This window comes from Pezoporus wallicus, unplaced genomic scaffold (assembly GCF_028554395.1).
Source record: "Pezoporus wallicus isolate ANWC-B61680 ecotype Strahan unplaced genomic scaffold, APGP_CSIRO_Pwel_v1 contig_8490, whole genome shotgun sequence".
In the NCBI taxonomy this organism is placed as follows: Eukaryota; Metazoa; Chordata; class Aves; order Psittaciformes; family Psittacidae; genus Pezoporus; species Pezoporus wallicus.
The window spans coordinates 1175301-1195243 of record NW_026642793.1 but is presented as its reverse complement, the minus strand read 5'-3'; the positions used below and the strand labels follow the sequence as shown (position 1 = coordinate 1195243).

General features: G+C 38.1%; 1 protein-coding gene across 6 annotated transcripts in view; it reads left to right on the top strand.

Moving 5' to 3' along the window:
• Positions 1–19943, top strand: part of POLN (DNA polymerase nu) — a 93928-nt gene that overhangs the window by 15963 nt on the left and 58022 nt on the right. For 5 of the 6 annotated variants that reach the window (XM_057432299.1, XM_057432297.1, XM_057432293.1 and 2 more), the window contains 5 exons: positions 165–248; positions 626–715; positions 2854–2910; positions 3698–3751; positions 3993–4058. In XM_057432299.1, coding sequence (XP_057288282.1) covers positions 165–248; positions 626–715; positions 2854–2910; positions 3698–3751; positions 3993–4058 — 351 coding nt within the window. The remainder of the gene's footprint in view (positions 1–164; positions 249–625; positions 716–2853; positions 2911–3697; positions 3752–3992; positions 4059–19943) is intronic. The other variant, XM_057432296.1, reaches the window with a different exon arrangement.

The window sequence follows — 19943 nt, the reverse complement described above, 5'->3', positions numbered from 1 at the left end:
AGATTAAAGAGGGTTTAAGAAATCAAGCCAAATGCTGATAGCCAGCAATGATTACACATTACCAAGTGCCCTCTTTGTAAACAGAAGTCTGATCTACTCAACCTAGGAAGTAGCAGACCAAAGTAAGAATGTGAACAGAATAATTCTGATGTACTAATTTGTAGTTGCAACTCAAAGAACTTGAACAGGAAGCTCATCAAGTCGCTGGAGAACGATTCCTTGTGACCAGTAGTAGTCAGCTCAGAGAGGTAGCATTTATACTACTGTTATTTTGTAGCTTCTAAATGCAAAAGTATTATAAAAGATATAAAATTTTTCTCACAACTTCAAAATTCTTTCTTTGATATTAATTATGATTTTCTGATTTTAATGGATGGTATCAGCTTGTCATACATCTGTCAGTGTTGGATAACCTGTATTTGAATGTATTTACATCAATTATGTGTGTGAATTTAGTAAACATGCTACTTTTTTCATAGCTCAAAAACAAACATTCGGGTTTTTTCAATTCTGTGACAGCTCTCGTTGCTACAGCATGCTTTATTTTCTTTGAAGACTGTTTTTGAGGCTTAAACTCAGTAACCAAACACTGAAACATTTCTCTTCTGTGTTTTTCTCATTGTAGATACTATTTGAAAAGTTAAAACTGCATACACTGTGTGAGAAGGTTCACAGAACTGAAATACAACAGCTTGTGTCCACGTCGGAAATTGTGGTGAGATGGGGAGGGATTTTAAAACCACCTTCATGATTTAGCAAAACTTCTAAGTTCTATTCCAGTGAAAATGTCATTTGTCTGAGATTTTCCTAGCAGTCTTGATTTATTTTTGTATTGTACTAATCACACTTCATTTACTCATGCCAGAAATGAAAGTTGCATTCTATGATGGGGAAAACCAAACTAGCTACTGATATTAAACATTAGCTATAAACTGGAGTTAAAAACTTTAGTACCATCATGACTGTCTTCCTCAAAGGAGGGAGACTTTGTGGCTGGCCAGGTTTTGGTAGCTTGGTATAACTGACTGGGTGAAAAACACTACTGGTGAAAGAAAGGAACATTAATGTAAAATCTGCTGGTGAAAGAACTACCAACCCAGACTTCCTCTTTGCTGTCAGGAGATTTGGGCTAAAACTATGTTGTCATCTTTTTATGGAGCCTTATCTCATTTGTTCATGTTAGCTAAAGAGCTCTGTAGGAAATTAATTGATACCTATGGTTTGAATGCAGAGTTGTCACCTTCTTTGTATGGTCCAGCGTTATTCTTGTTGTCTGCATAAATCTTCCTCAAGCTTTGTTTTCCTCCATGGAGTTGCTCGTCTTCAGGAAGAATGGTTGCATTTGGAGTTAAATCAGCAGGGCATTGATAGATTCTTGCTCCCTTCAAGCAATAATGACTAAACAGTTTAGATATTTTGATATGCCTGTACAAGAGATTCAGTGCAATAAATTGCCCACATGAACCTTTTCCTGTTCTGTTAGTGTTGGAGCAGATAATGGTCAGCAATGCAGATATTCATGTGTGATTCCACACAAGTGCAGAAACCTGGCAAAATATTTGTCTGAAAATGAAGTCAAGGCCAAACTGCAGACTTCTTGGTAACTTGAGGCAAGTGGAGCCTTTATGCAGCTGTACCTGTTTCTGATTTGGTGCTGCAGTTGTATTGTTCTAGTTTACATGGGAGTCAAATAAAAGTACTCAACTCATTGCTGAGAACGGACACCTCTGGAGAAGGTACAAAGGTAGTATTTGTTCTTATGTGTGAAAGAGAAAATTCAGCTTTTGGGCCAAGTGTCTGAACTACCATATACAATCTCTGAGATAATGTCAACAGTATAACTGTAAAAACCACATGTTGCTCAAGGAGTAGGAGGTTTCATAGATCAAACGTAATTTTGGAGGGTGACAGAGAGCCTTGGGAGGTGAGGTGGGAGGGATTAATGAAATACAATGCATGTCATGTTTTTCTGGGAATATAAGATGTGTTGCAGTTATCAAAGCAAGGCTTTTATCTAGCTCAGTACTCTTTCCAACAGCTGCTAAGGCTGAGTTATTCAGATAAAGGTAGGCTGAAACCTTCCAATAGAGAAGTACTAGAGAATTAATATGTTGTCTCTCCTTGGGAGCAAGGAAAAAAATTGCCTTTAAATCTCCATTCTGGTAGGGTTCCATTTATTTTTCACCCTGAACTGTTGTAGGTCCAGATATTTTTGTTGTACTTATTAATATCCAGTCTCTATTTTAATAATTTCTTTCTTTTTGCTTTCAAAATTTTATAGCATTTTACAATCAAAGTAATGTCAGAAATATGCTTTATCTCATTGCTTTTGGATTTGACAATTTCAATTTTTCTTGAAGTTCTTCTGGAACTTATATTAGGGAATGAAAAGGAGAAGTTCTGTTGGATTTTGTGTGCATGTAAATACGTATGTGTCTATATATGTATTATTTTGTATACTTTTATTGTATCCTCTCTTGCATTGATGTGCTCTATCACAAAAAATAAACCAAGGACCATAAAGAACACTACCCCCCCTCACCTCCGCCAATGCTCCAGTGTTTTCAGAAATGTTGTGGAGAAGTTTTTATGTCTGTATGTCTTTTTGTCTCTGTCTGGGACACAAAGGTGAATGTCGGGAACGAGTAAGCTCCAGCCCTCCTGCTAAAGGCAGGGGAGAATGGAGGCTTCCTGGGCCTAGACTGAGATTGCTTGAAAGACATTATTCTTTAGCCAGTATTTATTTTATCTTGGTGAGAATATTTCTTCCTCCAAAACTTATTTTGTTAAGATTGTTAAATAACATAACTTCACAGAAAAGTATGCTAGTAATTTACATGCTTTATTTTGCAGCTAAAGCAGTTGCAAGATCTTCATCCTTTGCCGAAGATAATTTTAGAATACCGTCAGGTGAGCTGATATTTGTCATATAATTTAGTTGCACTGAGGCAAAATTAGCAAGAAAGAGAACATATTCATGGCTAAATACATACAAAAAAGTTGGCTGTAATGTAAGTTCAGTCAAATATTCATTTAAATTTTGAATTTGTAGGTATTAAGAGTTTGTAAATTTAATGATTATATTTCTGGTTTGCAAGATACTAGATTGTAGCCATCAAACAACTGTTGCAAAAACAATAACAGATCTCCACTGCTAAATTTGTGAAGTGCTATAAAACACATTCTTGGTGCAAAACATTTATTTGCTGAGTTCTGAGGAAATCCTCCACTGAAAGTGAAGAAGAAAACTAGTTATGGGGGGAATTTTCGGTAAAATTTCAAAGTAACGTAGTTAGTCTGCTCTCACACTTCATGTTTGGCTTTTCAGTGGGTATGTTTCTAAGACTAAAAACCAAAACCAACCCCCCAAAAGGTGTGGGTGGTACCTTTGTGTGTATGCGTGCCCTTTTTTGTGTAGTTTATTGACCTGGGGTATAAGATGTAAAGCAATAAATTCCAGTAATTCATTAAGTATTGCAAAAATTTGGCTTTAATGTATAACCAAGCACTTACCTCAGTTACGCTGATAGGTCAAGCTATTAGTGAGTATGCATCCATCATTTACTAAGATAAAACTATCATTTTACAAAAGTCTACTAAACAAATTAATATGCATTTTGAAATTAAGATCTTAAACTTGAAAAATCTCTTATTTTTATAAATTAGCATTTATCTGAACTTTTGTGTAATAATTTAGGTTCATAAGATGAAATCAACTTATGTGGATGGACTCCGAACATGCATGAGAAAGGTAGAAACAGAAGAAGTAGCCTATAAAATATGGTATTTCAAATAAATCATAAAAGGATGTGAAATGACTGTGGTGGTTACAGTTTAGGAACTTTTGAATACAGAAGATTCTGAATATTTCTTTTTGATTTATTTACTCCTGATTCAGTGAGTTTTTATTACTGATACTTACGTTAAATACGATTTAGATATATGTCTTCACCCTTTTCTCTTGGGGGGGGGTTTACTTTACTTGACTACAGGGATTTATTTCCTCTACATGGAATCAGACAGGAACTGCGACTGGCAGACTTTCAGCCAAACATCCAGTAAGTGAGCCCATTTGAAGACTTACATTTTAATTAGAATTAAAAATTATTTATATAAAATACATAATATTTTTTGCACATCAAATTTTCATTTTCATCTTAGTCTAGCAGTTGCTCTATTGTATGTAAATAGTGGACAGGAAAAGCTTATTAAATAGATGTTTTACTCTAGAACGTTTATTCTTACAAGTATTTCCTGTTACCTGTGCATGAGAATTTAATACTATTTATTGAGGCAGAGGGGTAGAATTGTGAGCTGTACATGCACCCTCTAGATTTCCTCTGAATCGTTCTTTCTAAGCTGGTGTTCACGAACCATTCCTTGTAAAGGATCAGTGAGCCTTCAAAGGTACCCTGGGGACTGCAGAAGAGGGGGGAAAAGAGGCCTTTTCTTCTGGAATTTGGCTTCAGGCCTCATAGCAGTGAAGGGCTAAGCTGACTATGCTGTTGCTCTGGAAGTCTTGGAGATGCTTATGCAGCTGTGACACCTGGGCTTTTTGTGCTTCTCCTGTCATTTGGTATAATGATCTCCAAGTACATACTTGTGGCTGGAATGTGTTTTATTTGACTATCTGCACTGCTAGAGGCTTGGGTGAGTTTTTGTTTTGCCAAAGTGGCCTTTTTAAGGGCACATTTGAATATATTTTATTATACCATTTTACTTGGATTTAGGAAACATACTGACCTTTGACTGTAGGGACCGGTGGGGCCTTTTGTGTTCCACTTCTGTCATAGTCAGAGCTGCATGGATGAGTGTGCAGGGGCTGGTGTGGGAGGACACAGGGCTGCAGACTGCTTCAGGGGCTCGAGTCAAGGCATTAGGTGGGGGAATAGCAGTAAAAAAGTAGTGTTTGGTTTAATTGTGGCCTATCTTAGCAAAGACCTAACTCTGGCCTGTGGGAGGGGAGGAATAGATGCAAAAGTGGGACTTGGCTCATGAAAGCTGGAAGAAATCCACAAAGCTGTTGTCCTTTTACTTGTGCCCAAAAGTATTGTCAGTTCTTAGCCATGCAGGTTTGAGTACTGCTTATATGTCTCTGCAAATACTAGCCATGAGCTTAATCGGTACAAATGGCATTAGAATTTTTCTGCAGTACTGGGAGAAAGGCCAAAGTCTTCCACAGCTCTATCTGGGAGTAGAGATGTTGGATATAATGCTTATGTTGTGACCATTTTGCATTTGTGGGTTCATGTGGCTCCATGCAAGTCCTGGCCGCTATGGTGATGCTTGGTGTTGCAGCAGAAACCTGTCCAGGGAGGTTCTTAACCTCACAATACTGGTGATTTCCTTAGCTCCTTTATCTATCTTCACAGTTCAGGTTTCGTTTATGTCTTCCTACTCTCATAGTACCTATTTTTGTACAATTTGTCATCAAACAAAGAGAGAGCAAAACATCCAATTTATAGAAAGTGGTATTTTTGTGCTTTTTGCTGAGTAAAAACAGTGTCTATGATTCTGAGTTAACAAGGGAATACTGTGTTACTGCTGTTCCTACTTCTCATGTGCCCAGATGGGGGGAAATGATGGGAGAGAATGGAAAAGATGATCATGAAGGTCACAGTTTGCTAAATATTCTGACATGATGCAAAGGCATCTAGAAGTCAGAGCTGAACTGACAGCTGTCTTAAACAGCCACATCCAACACAAGGTGACCTTTGGCTCATCAAGCTAAAAATGACACAAAAAAATCTACTTTTCTTAAAGGTTGTTTTTCTCCAAAATAATGCTGCTAAAGTTAGCATCCAGGGTTGCCTAAGGCTGGCTTTTCCTTATAAGGAAAAACATTGGCATGTCTTTTTTTGTGTGAAATGTTTATGGAACTTATACCATCTGTTTCTTTAATCATTTATTGATATAGAAGATATACCGCAGTGCCCAGTCGCTATACTGAGTTTTAAAGGACTGGGAAGAGTCTTGCCAGAAATCATAAATATTGTAGATATTTTTTGCAGTTACTATAATGCAATGAAATTTTAGCTGAATATTTGCTGAAGTATTTATTTTTAATTGTGTTTTTAAATGCTTTAAGGATTGATTAAAGCAACAGATAAGTGTTAATCAGATAAAGTGAGAATTCAAATAGAAAAACACATCTCATTTGCTGCGCTGGTTGTGGGAGACGGGGTCCCAAACAAAGGTTTCTTTCTTTCATTTGTTTTATAAATGTAATGGCTCTATCTGTCCTCTTGCCTTTAAGAAATGGAGTTCTTTTAAATGGCATCCATGAGGATTTACTCATAGGTTTAAGGGGAAATGACCAGACGAGGTACAGAGCAGAACTTCTTTTTCAGATAGGTTAACTCTTCTGTGATCATCTTTTTGACAAATCCACATCTGATGTATGGATGATGCATATTTTTGGCTTTATGTGGGTTTCTCTCATAAGATAAACTTATTCATATGAATTTTTATGAATTTTGTGTTCCAGGAACTTAGAAGGGGTTTCTTGGTAGAAATTTGCTTCAGTTGCTCTCCATGTATACATCCAATTTAAGTGTGCACTCCATTTCTTCTAATTTGGTTTCTTTTACAATATGTGTGGTTCATAATCAATGCATTTCTCACAAATAAGTGTTGTATACTGGTATAGTATATCATTAAACAGGAACACATTGAATATTGTAGTCTCCTGCTATAGCAGTGTAACTCTGTTCGCTACTCCATGAGAACCTGCAAATCTGAAACCTAAAAGTAAATATAAACCCTAAAGTTCTTCAATCAACTTAATTGGAAATATAGACATACACTAGTTATATTTGCCACTATGGATTGCTTATGGCTCTTAGGGGAAGCTTATTAGTTAATTTAAACATGTTATTTTTAATTATTTTTGTATAAATACATTAGTCTTGTCTACAGTAAGAGACTGCTTCATTATGTTGCTCAGAGATAATTAAAGAGATTCATGACATTCATAAAGACTTGTTTATGTTCTCCAAATCTACCTTGAAATACCACTTCTCAGCCTCTCACTGTTTACAGCAATAATAAATCACAACAGAGGTGGAAAAGAATAAAGCCAATAAAGCCAATTAAGATCAAGCCTCTTTCAGAATGAACACAGAGAAAGCCTCACTCCAGATATAAAGATTGCATATAATTGGATGCTATAATTTGGTTTATGATGTAAACTTCAGTGTTAGAATCAGATATTTTGTATTAAGGTTTCTTTCCTCCGGGCTTCTGCAGCAGAGAAAACTGAAATGCTACTAATGCTCTTCTATACTTCAGAAGATGTTTTTATCATTAAACTAAAAACCACAAAGTGGTGGGCTTTAGGGAGAGCTTCCTTCCTTTTAGTAACAACAAATTATTCTGAAGATAAATAAGGTTTTTTTACCTTTTCAGACCAAGTGAAAATGGAATAAAAGCATTTCTATTTCTCCCCAGGAAAAGTGCTTTTACCAGCTTGCCCTAAAAAAGCAAAGAAGTAAAATAATTTAACTTGTCAATTAAAGAAGGATGTTAGCCTCTAATTAGGAAAGCAGGAATGTAGTGTAGGAAGGATGTAATGTAGAAAGGAAACTAATTAGGGGGTGTTAAATGTTAATGTGCTCAAAGAAGAACCATGAAATATTGACAAGAACCTGAAATATTGACAATACCTCAGTCTCTCCAGCAGCTATAAATAATATTTTCTCATAGTGATGCATATAGAGGATCTCATGCTTGTTTATTAGAAAATGCGTGTTACTAATAGCATTTGGAATATGAATAACAAATTACTCATCTGGTTTTCATTCTAATGGGAGAAACAATCTCTTGACATAGAGACCCTTCTGAGCAATCAAAACCAGCTCTGTTCTCTTATTTAACTTAGCAAACCAGTTTTTTTATTTTATCCACACTGTTTTACTTCCTTCTGGGCTGTATTCTGGATTGAATGAACTAATTCTCTCCAAGATAAAACTCAAATGTGCTTTTGGAATAGTTTGGGAGTCATTTCTGGGCAGTGTGGATGAGATGCTGCTTGTTTATCTCCCTTTCATCACACTATCCTGGGAGGTTTTACTTCCTTAGCATTCACACGCATCAAGCAATGTGGACTGCCAGAATTGTGCTCTCAAAGCTATTGTGGCAGCTCTTAAATTTCAGGCATTTTGTCCCCTCATTAAGGCTACAGGCTGCTCTGTGATACTAACAATGCTCTTTCTGAAAGTTTATGGTCTATAGTCACAATTGAATTCTTAGTTCTACAAGGTATTTCAGTAGTGGTGAGTTGCTGCACAAATTGGAAGTGTCCTGGTTTTCCCCTATCCTTTTCCTTCACAGCTTTTAGAAAGCTTTGGCAGAGCTGATGCAGTGTAAGGAGCTAAAACAGCAAGTCTGGGTGAAGGGATGGGATCACATCTTTTTTTCAAATGATCCTAAAGGTCATTCAGTTCCAGCCCCCTGCCCCCTCCAGCCACCTTCCACTAGACCAGTTGCTCCAAGCCCCATCCAACCTGGCCTTGAACACTTCCAGGGATGGGGCAACCTGTGCCAGTGTCTAAGCACCTTCATAGTGAAGAATTTTTTCCTAATATCTAATCTAAATCTCCCCTCCATCAGGCTAAAGTCTTCTCCACTTGTCCTGTCCCTACTTGCTCTTTTAAAAAGTCCCTCTCCAATTTTCTTGTTGGCTCCTTTAGGCACTGGAAGCTGCACTAAGGTCTCCCCAGAGATTTCTCTTCAGACTGAGCAACCCCAGTTCTCTCAGCCTGTCTTCATAGAAGAGGTGCTCCAGCCCTCTGAGCATCTTTGTGGCTTCCTCTGGGCTCACTCCAGCAGGTCCAAGTCCTTCTTAGGCTGAGGGCCCCAAAGTGGAACACAGGAGATAGAGACAAGTCAGACATGTTACATGTTCAGATAAAGCATCAAGTCAAAAGTCTTCTATGAGGACCTCTAGGCTTACGAAATAATTTTTACGTAAGTACGCTCTGATGTACATGGGTAAGCTTTCGATGAGAAAATGAACATGAGCCGGCTTCAGTGTGCGCTTGCAGCCCAGAAAGCCAACTGTATCCTGGGCTGCATCAAAAGGAGCATGGACCAGCAGGTCAAAGGAGGTGATCCTGCCCCTCTACTCTGCTCTTGTGAGACCTCACCTGGAGTATTGTGTGCAGTTCTGGTGTCCTCAACATAAAAAGGACATGGAACTGTTGGAACAAGTCCAGAGGATGCCACGAGGACGATCAGGGGACTGGAGCACCTCCCGTATGAAGAGAGGCTGAGAAAGTTGGGGCTATTCAGCCTGGAGAAGAGAAGGCTGTGTGGAGACCTCATAGCAGCCTTCCAGTATCTGAAGGGGGCCTATAGGGATACTGGAGAGGGACTCTTCATTAGGACTGTAGTGATAGGACAAGGGGTAACGGGTTAAAACTTATACCGGATATAAGGAAGAAGTTCTTTCCTATTAGGGTGGTGAGGCACTGGAATGGGTTGCCCAGGGAGGTTGTGAATGCTCCATCCCTGGCAGTGTTCAAGGCCAGGTTGGACGAAGCCTTGGGTGTCATGTTTTAGTGTGAGGTGTCCCTGCCCATGGCAGGGGGATTGGAACTGTATGATCTTAAGGTCCTTTCCAACCCTAACTATTCTATGATTCTTTGTGGGCTTCACTAAAATAACAGTATGTTGTCTTAGAGGCTATCTCTGTATTTTCTTGAACCTTTGCATCAAAGCAATTCAGGGTCACCTTTCCTAGTCAGTACAAACAACTGTCACTCATATGAGCTGATATGCTATTAGAAAGCCAGAGCACGCATGCTGATTGTTATGGTTGGTTTGTGTTCCCTGAGTATCTCTTGCTTCAGAATCTATTTTTGTGCCATGTTTCTTCTCAGTATGTTTATTCCAGTACTCTTCATTCATATGCTGATTGTAACTGCACTAATAGCACTAAAATAGTATCTCATTTTATGAGTATTTAGAGTTTTGGTGTTTTTGCGACCTCTTTTGTTGTTGCTTAATTTTCTTAGAAGTATATTTAGAAGGCTTTAGCATTTAAAGAAACCGTATTTACAATATTAGGAGACAGAAATTATCTTTCTTTCTCGCTCATCGCAGTATTTTATGATGGGAAATTTTACTTAAAGATGAGCATTTTGACAAGACTTTATTTCAGTTGTGTTCATGATGAAAGTTTACACATTAACATTACAACAGGATATTCTTATTTACTGGTGTGACAGCTACCATATGAAGAGTCACTGTTAGCCAGATGATAACATGTCTGATGCTCCAGAACATCATCATATTGGGTTAATATCCAAATGCAGAAACAAGGTTTCTGCATCATAAACCTTTGTTCTTATCATCTCAAGTACACATGATATCCTTTTCTATGATATGTGCATGTCTTTGGCATTCTCTGTAGAAATGCTCCTGAATTGTATAAATTCATTGATCTCATGGTGAGTGCTGTAGCCAATACATGAACTACTTTTTATAGCATAATGTTTTCCATTTGGCTCAGTAAGGCTTGGAGCATCATCTGGGCTGTGATTCTATAGTAACAAGAGCAGTGCAATCATGTATATAACTGTGTTCTATTTGGGTTTGTCTTTGTATCTATAATTGTTCTCTGTTATTTAAAGAAAGATGATGTGTAGCCAGTATAAATCTGCTTCGATGCAGCAATCAGCATACAGAATTCTTGCATTTTATTTATGCAAGATGGGAGTCTGCCATTATTTTTTCTACAAACCAAACATAAGCATGTAAATACAGAGAGCAGTTAAATGTAACAGCTCAAAAAGGAAAGATTCTATACAACTCAGAATGATACCGGCTAAAGTATTTTTAGCACATTATGAAATATTGACTGTGGAGGCTGAATTCCTCCTTCAGTCTCTTTTAGATTCTGGCAAAAAGCTCCTCAGAGAAGATTAGAATTGTAGAAAAGGGAGGAAAAACGCTGTAAAATTTTCCTGTGCTGGAGAGATGATGGCACTGCATATTTGCACTTGTTTCATTAAAATTCAAAGATGCTGCATTTCAATACACTATGTATAAATTAAATTGTCAGCACTTGAGGCCTGCTGCTGTTGTGTGGGCTTTGTTAAGGTAGCTGCTTATATGCCGATTCATTTTATCCTTTGAATGGCCTTTGCCAGTGTTTTTTTTCTGGGAGATAAAAGCCAAAAGTATGCTGATAGTGTTCTAGAAATCCATGCTGGAATATAACTGCCAGGTTATTTTTCTGTAATATGAATGTGACTGGAGGACATAGCTGCCGAAACCAAAATTAAGGTCATCTTTGGTCAGAACAGGCAGAGCTTTAGCTATGTGGCTTTCACTGCCTTGCAGATTAAAAGGTGTTTTAAAGTGCAGAAATTATAGTAATATCTGTTACTTAGAGTATTCTGTTACAGAAGTTAATCTATACACTATGTTGTGTCCCCTGGGATTGTACTAAGTTTGATTCCATGCAATTTTAGGGTAGTCTAAGAGCAATGTTAGCATGGCTACAAAAGACAAGTAGTACTGTTCGTTTGTAGTTTATCACAATCTTTGTTATTCCAGCGTTTATCCAGACAAATTTCAGTTCCTGGCTGAGCACTTTTCTCACACTTGAGTTTGACATATTGACATATGCTCACATCCCCTTAAGTCTCTGTGTGGTCATAGTCATTGTACTTCTGTACAGAGGGATTTCATAGAGCTTATGTCCTGCTGAGTTAATTTTATATCCTCATCCATAAGGCTGGTACTCAGATTGAATCTTCAGCAATGTTCAGAAATATATGTATGATCTCGTGTGCCTGTTTGTTCTGCAGTTGTCTGTTAGTACCTCTTGTGAGTTGTTGACTCAGATTTTAGAAAGTCTGCTTGAAGATAGGGTTTTTTATAATTTTATTCTTCATATGAAGTATTCCATTAGTGGGATTTTTAGATACACATTTTTAGGAAATACTCAAAGCTCAGAGATTTATGTTATGAGAGGACAGTTAAAAAAACCTTAGACACAGAAATTTTTTTACAAGCTCTCCAAAGTGAGAGGTGTCACCATGTTCCTCTAATTCCTTTCTGCAAGGCAAGAATGTAGTATAATTCTGATTTCAGTGGGTTTCTTTATGTTTTAACATAACAATGCTTTATTCTTATGGCCAGCTCTCTAAAGTTGGAAGTCCAATATTTTTGGCTGTGCTTTTCTTCTTCCCTTGTAATCACTTTGAAAGCTGCTTAAGCTTATGGGAAGGTGATGAATTACTTCTGGGTATCCCACTTGACACCTAAAACTTGAATAATTCTGTGCTGCTGGTTGAGGCAGAAGGGAATGCATTACCTTTGAATGATGAAAAACTCCTGAAAAACAGTAACTAGTACCAAAAAAAAGAAGAAATCCTTTACCCCAAGACTGAATCTCTTGACAAGGGAAATGAATGGCTTCAATTTGTAACTAGCCACTAGGTGGCAATTGCAGACAAATCAAGATGTGCTTAGGAATGAGGGGTACACATTCATACCAGGCTGACATTGCTATGGTGACCTTGTGCATTTTCATATTTTCTCTATTTATTGAGCTACATGCCATGACTGAAAAATCAGATCTTCAGACTGTCTTGAAATTGTGTCTCATATAGAAATCACAGAAAATAACTGTGTATTCCTTTACAGGAATACACATTACAGATGCTGCAATGGGCAGTAACTGAATATGGCGGGTTTCTAAAAGAGAAATCATGAAGGTTTATTTTGAGGGTTTGGGGGGTGCATTTTTATTTTTTCTCTGTGCCAGACAAATTGAGTTCATTTGTTCTGAGTGAGTCGTCTTGTTCTGGCTTGCCAGAATACTACTTTGGGCAGTGTGACCATAAAGAAAGTAGCTCACTGAGCCTCTGCTTACAGTTCTTCTCAAGTTAATAACTGGGCCATGAGAGCACAGTTTGTCAATAGGTGCAGGCTCACATAGTGCTAGGACAGACAACTGAAAAAGAAGGAAAAGAAGTGAGAAAATTTTGAAGCAGCAGATAAACAGGGGAAAAAATCCACTACAGGAATAAAAAGTAATTAGAGAGAATTTAAAGCTCAAAAGAGTTGTCATCTACCTATCCATTATCATTGTAATTAAGGCTGGTCTTGCAGACCAAAGTATTACTTCTGCTCCAAAAGTAATACAATGCCAGTCTTTAAACAGAAGCCATGAATTTAAAAGCTTACTTTGTGCTGCATTGTGTAAAGCTGAATTCTTGTTCAAAGAGAACAGTGGCAGCCTAATTATTTTCATAATCTTTCTTGTGAAGAAGATACTAAGAGAAACTTGAGAAACTTTTGGATTTAAAATGCTTCATTTTTTTCTGGAGTGCTCCATTTGATGGGATAAACTGGAATTTTGCTGCTCTGAACTTTATTCATACAGATGAGAAGAATCTGTATTTTTCTCAAGTATTGGGAAATAATTGATTTTCTGAAGCAACAGCTATTAGAGTAATGAAATCTAAAAAATCGCATTCCCAGTAAGTGTTCTTGCTCATAACAAATGCAACTAGCTTTTGCTATTTGCTGCCATTAGTAGACACAGTAAAAAAAAAAAAAATTGATTCCTCTATTTGTCTTTATTTTGCTCTAGTGTTTGGCACTGTGCCTCACTGTAACAGCAAGTGATTAGTCACCACATCAAAGGAGATCTACATTACAACTTTACCTGGTCTAGCTGTTTCCTTATATCTGTTCAGTCTAAATTCTTGGGTGTCTTTGATCTTCCCTTGTGACACATCCACACTATACATTTATGAAAGGTTACTGCTATCTCAGTAGTAAGTTTTGTCTCTGTTCTTATTCTTAAGTAAGTCCTTAGATCAGGAATTAATCAGAATCAAATGTCCACAGAATTCTCTGCAGTCCAGACATTCCCATTTATTTCAGTAACTTGCCAATGTTGGTTTGTTTGATGTTTCTTTTGCTCCCCTCCCTGCTGTTTGTAGGACCACCAGCTTCTGTGATTTAGGTATAACTATACTGACTTCAGAGGTGATTTATCCTGTATATATCTGTGTACTGTTATCCTTTGAAAGAACCAGAGTAACTGGTTTTTAACCTAGGAAGGAATCAAAACTCAGTTGCAAATGTAGATGTAGAATTTTGGATACCAAAAATGGAAAGCTCCACAGAAAGTGTAACAGGTTGAGCATGAACTCATCAAACTGGGAACTGTGTGGCATTTGCTGGATTTTGATTAAGTTTTATTTTCATTGATAATTTCACTCTTCATTTATACAGCAGCTTTCCTTATGGATTAGAGTATACTTTTTGGTAGGCTTGAATGCTATATGAGAAAGCTGTGTTTGTGAGGCTCCAAGAGACATCAAGATTCTGAGTTGTCTTGTAACAGTGAAGTCTGTCATTGTTTCTGAATGGCTCTGTATGCAGCAGCTAACAGCGTAGGCAAGGATCTGCACTCCCTTCACCGGAAACCACAGGCAAAAGTAGAATGACTTTTAAAAGACGTATTTTTAGAACGAAGAAAAAAAATTTCTCACTTGTGCTTAAACACTGGAGTAAGAATCATCAGTCAGGATGGATTACAGTGGCAAGAAATCAGATTATAGAGGAAGGAGGAAAGAAATCAACCATCTATTTTTCAACACACAGTTTTAATCTAGTGTTTCTAGTGAGACTTTTTTCTTCTTCTGCCATGCCTGTGCCCCCTTATTTTCCAGCATGATGTTTTATGAAGAGTTTAACTGAAAACCAATGATCCAGCAACCAGCTAGATGCTGAAAAATGTGTCAAGTAACTGAAATTGTAAAAGAGACGGTGAATGTGTTGAGCGCTCAATCCCTATGTGGCAAGTCCACTGCTAAAGAAAGGTGTCAGCTTTGGAGATCCAGGAAAAAGACAGCCAGTCTGTGTTTATCATACCTCAACTTACTTTAGTGCAGATCAGATTTGGTACTCTTTTAAGTTTGCTTATCATATTATAAAATTTAATCTTTAATGATTTAATGCTTGTAGTTGGGGAAAGAAGACGGTTTCACTGACAACAAAAGAGTGAAAAAGAGATGTGAGGGTTTTAAGCTTTCTAACTGTCATGACCTGAAACTCAGTGAAGCTCAGTACCAAGTCCTGCACTTGGGTCACAACAACCCCGTGCAATGCTACAGGCCTTGGGAAGAGTGGCTGGAAAGATGCCGGTGGAAAAGGACCTGGGGTTGTTGGATGTGTTGACAACTGGCTGAATATGAACCAGCTTGGGTCCAGGTGGCCAAGAAGGCCAACAGCATCCTGGCCTGTGTCAGCAATAGGGCCAGGGCAGTGATCATCCCCTGTACTGGGCACTGGTGAGGCTGCACCTTGAATCCTGTGTTCAGCTCTGAGCCCCTCACTGCAAGAAAGACATTTTGGTGCTGGAGCTGGGCCAGAGAAGGGCAATGGAGCTGGTACAGGTTCTGGAGCACAAGTGTGATGAGGAGTGGCTGAGGCATCTGAGGGTGTTTAATCTGTAGAAGAGAAGGCTCAGAGGGGACCTTACAGCTCTCTACAGCTGCCTGAAAGGAGGTTGTAGTGAGGTGGGGGTCAGTCTCTTCTCCCAAGTAACAAGTGATAGGACAAAAGGAAACAGCCTCAAGCTGTGCCAGGGGAGGTTTAGATTGGATATTACAAAAAATTTCTTCACTAAAAGGGTTGTCAATCATTGGAACAGGCTGCCCAGGGCAGTGGTGGAATTATCATCCCTGGAAGTATTTAAAAGATGTGTAGAGGTGGTATTTAGGGACATGGTTTAGTGATGGACTTGGCAATGTTAGGTTAATGGTTAGACTCAGTGATCTAAAAGGTTTTTCCCAACCTAAATGAGTCTATAATTCTGTGAAAACCATAAAAATAGAGATTTCCATTATACAGTCAAGTAATTCTTATCAATTTTGTTGCAGGTTTACCAAACTGATTTATGAAGCTTGGTTGTACATTTTTGCATGCATTTCCATAATCAAGATAATACAACTCTTTTTCTAAGAGCTTGCATTTTAAGACATGATACACCAGCTGACTACCATTTGTTTCAGTCTTTAATCTTTGAATTTTAATGTTATGCTACAAATGTACTTTATATATATAATATAGAATTTTTTTTTTTTTTAATTGCTTGGCAATGCAACCAGAGTCCTGTGGCTTTCCACTGCCTCAAACTATGAAGGCTTCAGTTCTATCTCAGTCAGAAATCAGGTGAAGTAGAGAGGAGGCAGGTGGTTAGCCCTGGGATGCATTCATTAATCACTTACAGTCATGTTATGAAAACAGAATTATAGAATCACAAGGTAGTTGCGTTTGGACAGGACCACTAGAGATTGTGTAGTCCAACCCCACTGCTCAAAGAAGCATCCACTACAGCAAGTTTCTCAGAACTGTGTTTGATTGGGGTTTGAATGTCTCCAAGGATGGAGGCTTCACAACCTCTCTACGCAATCTGATCCAGTGACTGTCACAGTAGATAAGTTATGTCTTATGTTTAAATGGAATTTCCTGTGATTCTGACCACTGTCTCTTGCACTGTCATTGGGCACCAGTGAGAAAAATCTGGCTTCATCTTTGTAATTCCCATCGGGCATTCTGAGCAAAGGGATAGGATCACCTCTTTTGGCATGTTGGAGACACTCTTCCTGATGCAGCCCAGGGTGGTGGTGGCCTTCCTAGGTACAAAGGGTCATTGCTGGTTCATGTTCAAATTGTTCCTCATGAGGATCCACAGGTACTTTTCTGCAAAGCAGACTATGAACTCTGAGATCCTGATAACCCATTGCTCTATTCTTGAGGTCCCTCTAAATCACAGAGCAGTGATCTAATGCATCAGCCATTCCTCCAGGTTTTGGATTGTCTGCCATCTTGCTGAGGTTGCACCTCAGTCCTGTTATCCAGGTCATTAATGGAGGTGTTGAGCAGTGTTGCCCACTGGGGTACTCCGCTAACACCTGGCCTACAGCTCGTCTTTGTGCCACTCTTCAAAAACCCTCTGGAGCTAGAATTTCGGTCAGTTTTTAGTCCCCCTCACTGTTCACTTATCTAGCTTGTACTTCATCAGTTTGTCTATGAGGCTTTTATGAGAGATTGTTTTGAAAGCCTTGCTAAAGTCAAGGTAAACAACATCTGCTGCTCTCCCTTCTTCCACTGAGCTAGTTACTCCATTGCAGAAGGCTATTTTTGCTTGAGCATGATTTCCCCTTTGTAAATCCATGCTGACTACCACAGATCATCATCTTGACTTTAATATGTTTGCAAATGTTTTCCAGGATTATTTGCTCCATCGCCTTCCCAGGAATTGAGGAGAGGCCGACTGGGCTGTAATTTTCTGCATCCTCCTCCTTGCCCTCTTGAAAGGCAGGAATGACACTTGCTTTCTTCCAGCTCTCTAGAACTTCCCCTGATCTTTACAACCTTTCAAACACAGTTGAAACTTGGGCCTTGGCTTCCTCTATCCTTCTGGAACCTCTGGAAATGAATTTTGGATTATAGTGTTGGGTTTTATTTACTTACATATTTTTTTTTTTTTAACCAGTGCTAGGTTTTTTTTGTTAATCATCCACTAGAATAGCTTGACATTTTTTCCCCCCTCAGAAACAATGAAGAGAGTTATTAATGGTTAACTTTCACAACCAGCTTTTCCATTGACCATTTCAAGTATATTCCTTTCTGTCTGGTGGAGCATAATTGTTCAGAGAGTTCAGTTTTGTTTCTCTAACTTCTAACAAGATGTGGATGCCTCTTCTAACAAGAAGGGATTAGAGTCATATCTCAGATTGGATCTCTGAAGGTTTTGCAGAAATATACTTGAAATTAATACATAAAAGCAAAAATGTAGGCTTTATTATGTAGTCCAGGTGGTAATAGTCATTTACCAAAGCCACATCAATCTTCTACTTTTGATACAATAAAACTGTCACCTAATTTTCAACTGAAGCAAAGGAACGTTTTCCGTTTGGAAGACTCTTCTGAGTGTCCTTCTCCATCCTTTTAAATACTTAAGGTAAATTTATATCACCAAATTTCATAATCTAAGTCTTAGAAAACATCATCTCCAGGGGAATCTTAGGTCAACTTGTAAGTATGTCTCATATACACACAGTTTGAAGTATCCACTGGAGATTCCTGTCTTTGTCTACTGAGTAGAGGGATTCCAGGCAGCTAGTTTAGACCAACAACCAGCCTAAAGACATCTAAAATTAGATGAGAGGATTCAATTAGGCTATTCCAATAGCTTAAAGATGGGCATCACCACTGTCATGTTTCTTGAGTTACTTCTTTTCTGAAAACTTTTCAGATCATGAGTTGTTAACTGATTTACAAGTGACAGTACATTTTGCACTTGCAATTACTTACTAGTGTTTTTCAGAAGTATTAGTAACACTTCTAAAATTGCACTGAAAGCAGACTTTCTGCATATGCTGTCAGTGAAAACAAGAAGGCAATATAGTGATTTATTTTTACCATTGTAGATAGGTTTTGGAATGAATTTTTATTTATTTCACTTTGTCCAGGATTTTGAAGCTAATGAGTTAAGCAACTATAATCAGTGAGAGGAACTATAAACAACTTTAACATGTGCTGGAAGTACAAGTCATACCAGCATGGAGCCCAGTGTAAAGTCCATACAATGATCCTTACCATTGCAGTGATTTAAGTCAGAATTAAAATCTCGTGATTTTGGGGTTATTTTTAAATATATAAAATGAGGCTCCCGCATTCATGTCCAGATACATAATAAAGGAGTCAATTTTCAAAACTTCTGAGGATCTACTACCTTCCATGCCCACTGAAACTGCATATTATTCATATGAGCAAGCACTCATTCTCCCCAACTTGTTATTGATAAATAGTTATCAATAGAAATGTTAATTTTGTGTGTGGATTAAATAACCACCAATTTCAAAATAAAGTTAATAGTATTATAATAACCATTCCCACAACTTTTAAAATTACAGAATCATAGAATAGTTAGGGTTGGAAAGGACCTTAAGATCATCAAGTTCCAACCCTCACACTAGACTGTCTTGCCCAAGGCTCTGTCAAACCTGGCCTTTAACACTGCTGGGGTTGGAGCATTTACCACTTTTCTGGGCAACCTGTTCCAGTGCCTCACCACCCTCACAGTAAAGAACTTTTTATCTAACTTGAATTTCCCCTGTTTAAGTTTAAACCCATTACCCCTTGTCCTGTCGCTACAGTCCTTGAAGAGTCCGTCTCCAGCATCCTTGTAGGTCCCCTTCAGATACTGGGAGCTGCTATGAGGTCTCCACGCAGCCTTCTCTTCTGCAGGCTGAACAGGCCCAACTTTCTCAGCCTGTCTTCATACAGGAGGTGATCCAACCCTTGATCATCCTTGTTGCTCTCCTCTGGACTTGCTTCAACAGTTCCATGTCCTTTTTATGTTGTTTCTGGAAACTGAATAACAAAATATTAAAGATTGCAAGTGTTTCTTATGGGTCAAATTTGGTATTGATGGATTGAGAGCAGTGTTCCTAGTTTATGCAAGCTATGAAAAATATTATGTATTTTATGTAACAGTTTCCTGTGTCTGTGTGTATGGTGTGCTGTGGTGGGTGTTCAACTTTAATACATTAAATTATAGATCTTTAAGTGTGATACTAAAGCTAGAAATGAAAACAGTTCTGTTTTGGGGGTTTGGTTCTTTTACTTCTGCTTTAAATTTCATTAGCTTTTGCAGACTGATTACATCCTTCAAGTTTAAAATAACAAATATGAGTTCAAAATGATCACTTTGATTTGAAAGTTATATAGCACCATTCACATCTCCTGAATTCACAGTATTACATAACACTAGTAGGTTCACCTGATTCCTGAACCACTTGCAAATTGATTGCATTGAAAATTGAGGTTGATACACATTGTCTCATATCATGTGTTACCTTTCTAGATGATGAGACAAAATGACTTAAAGTAACAGAAGAAAG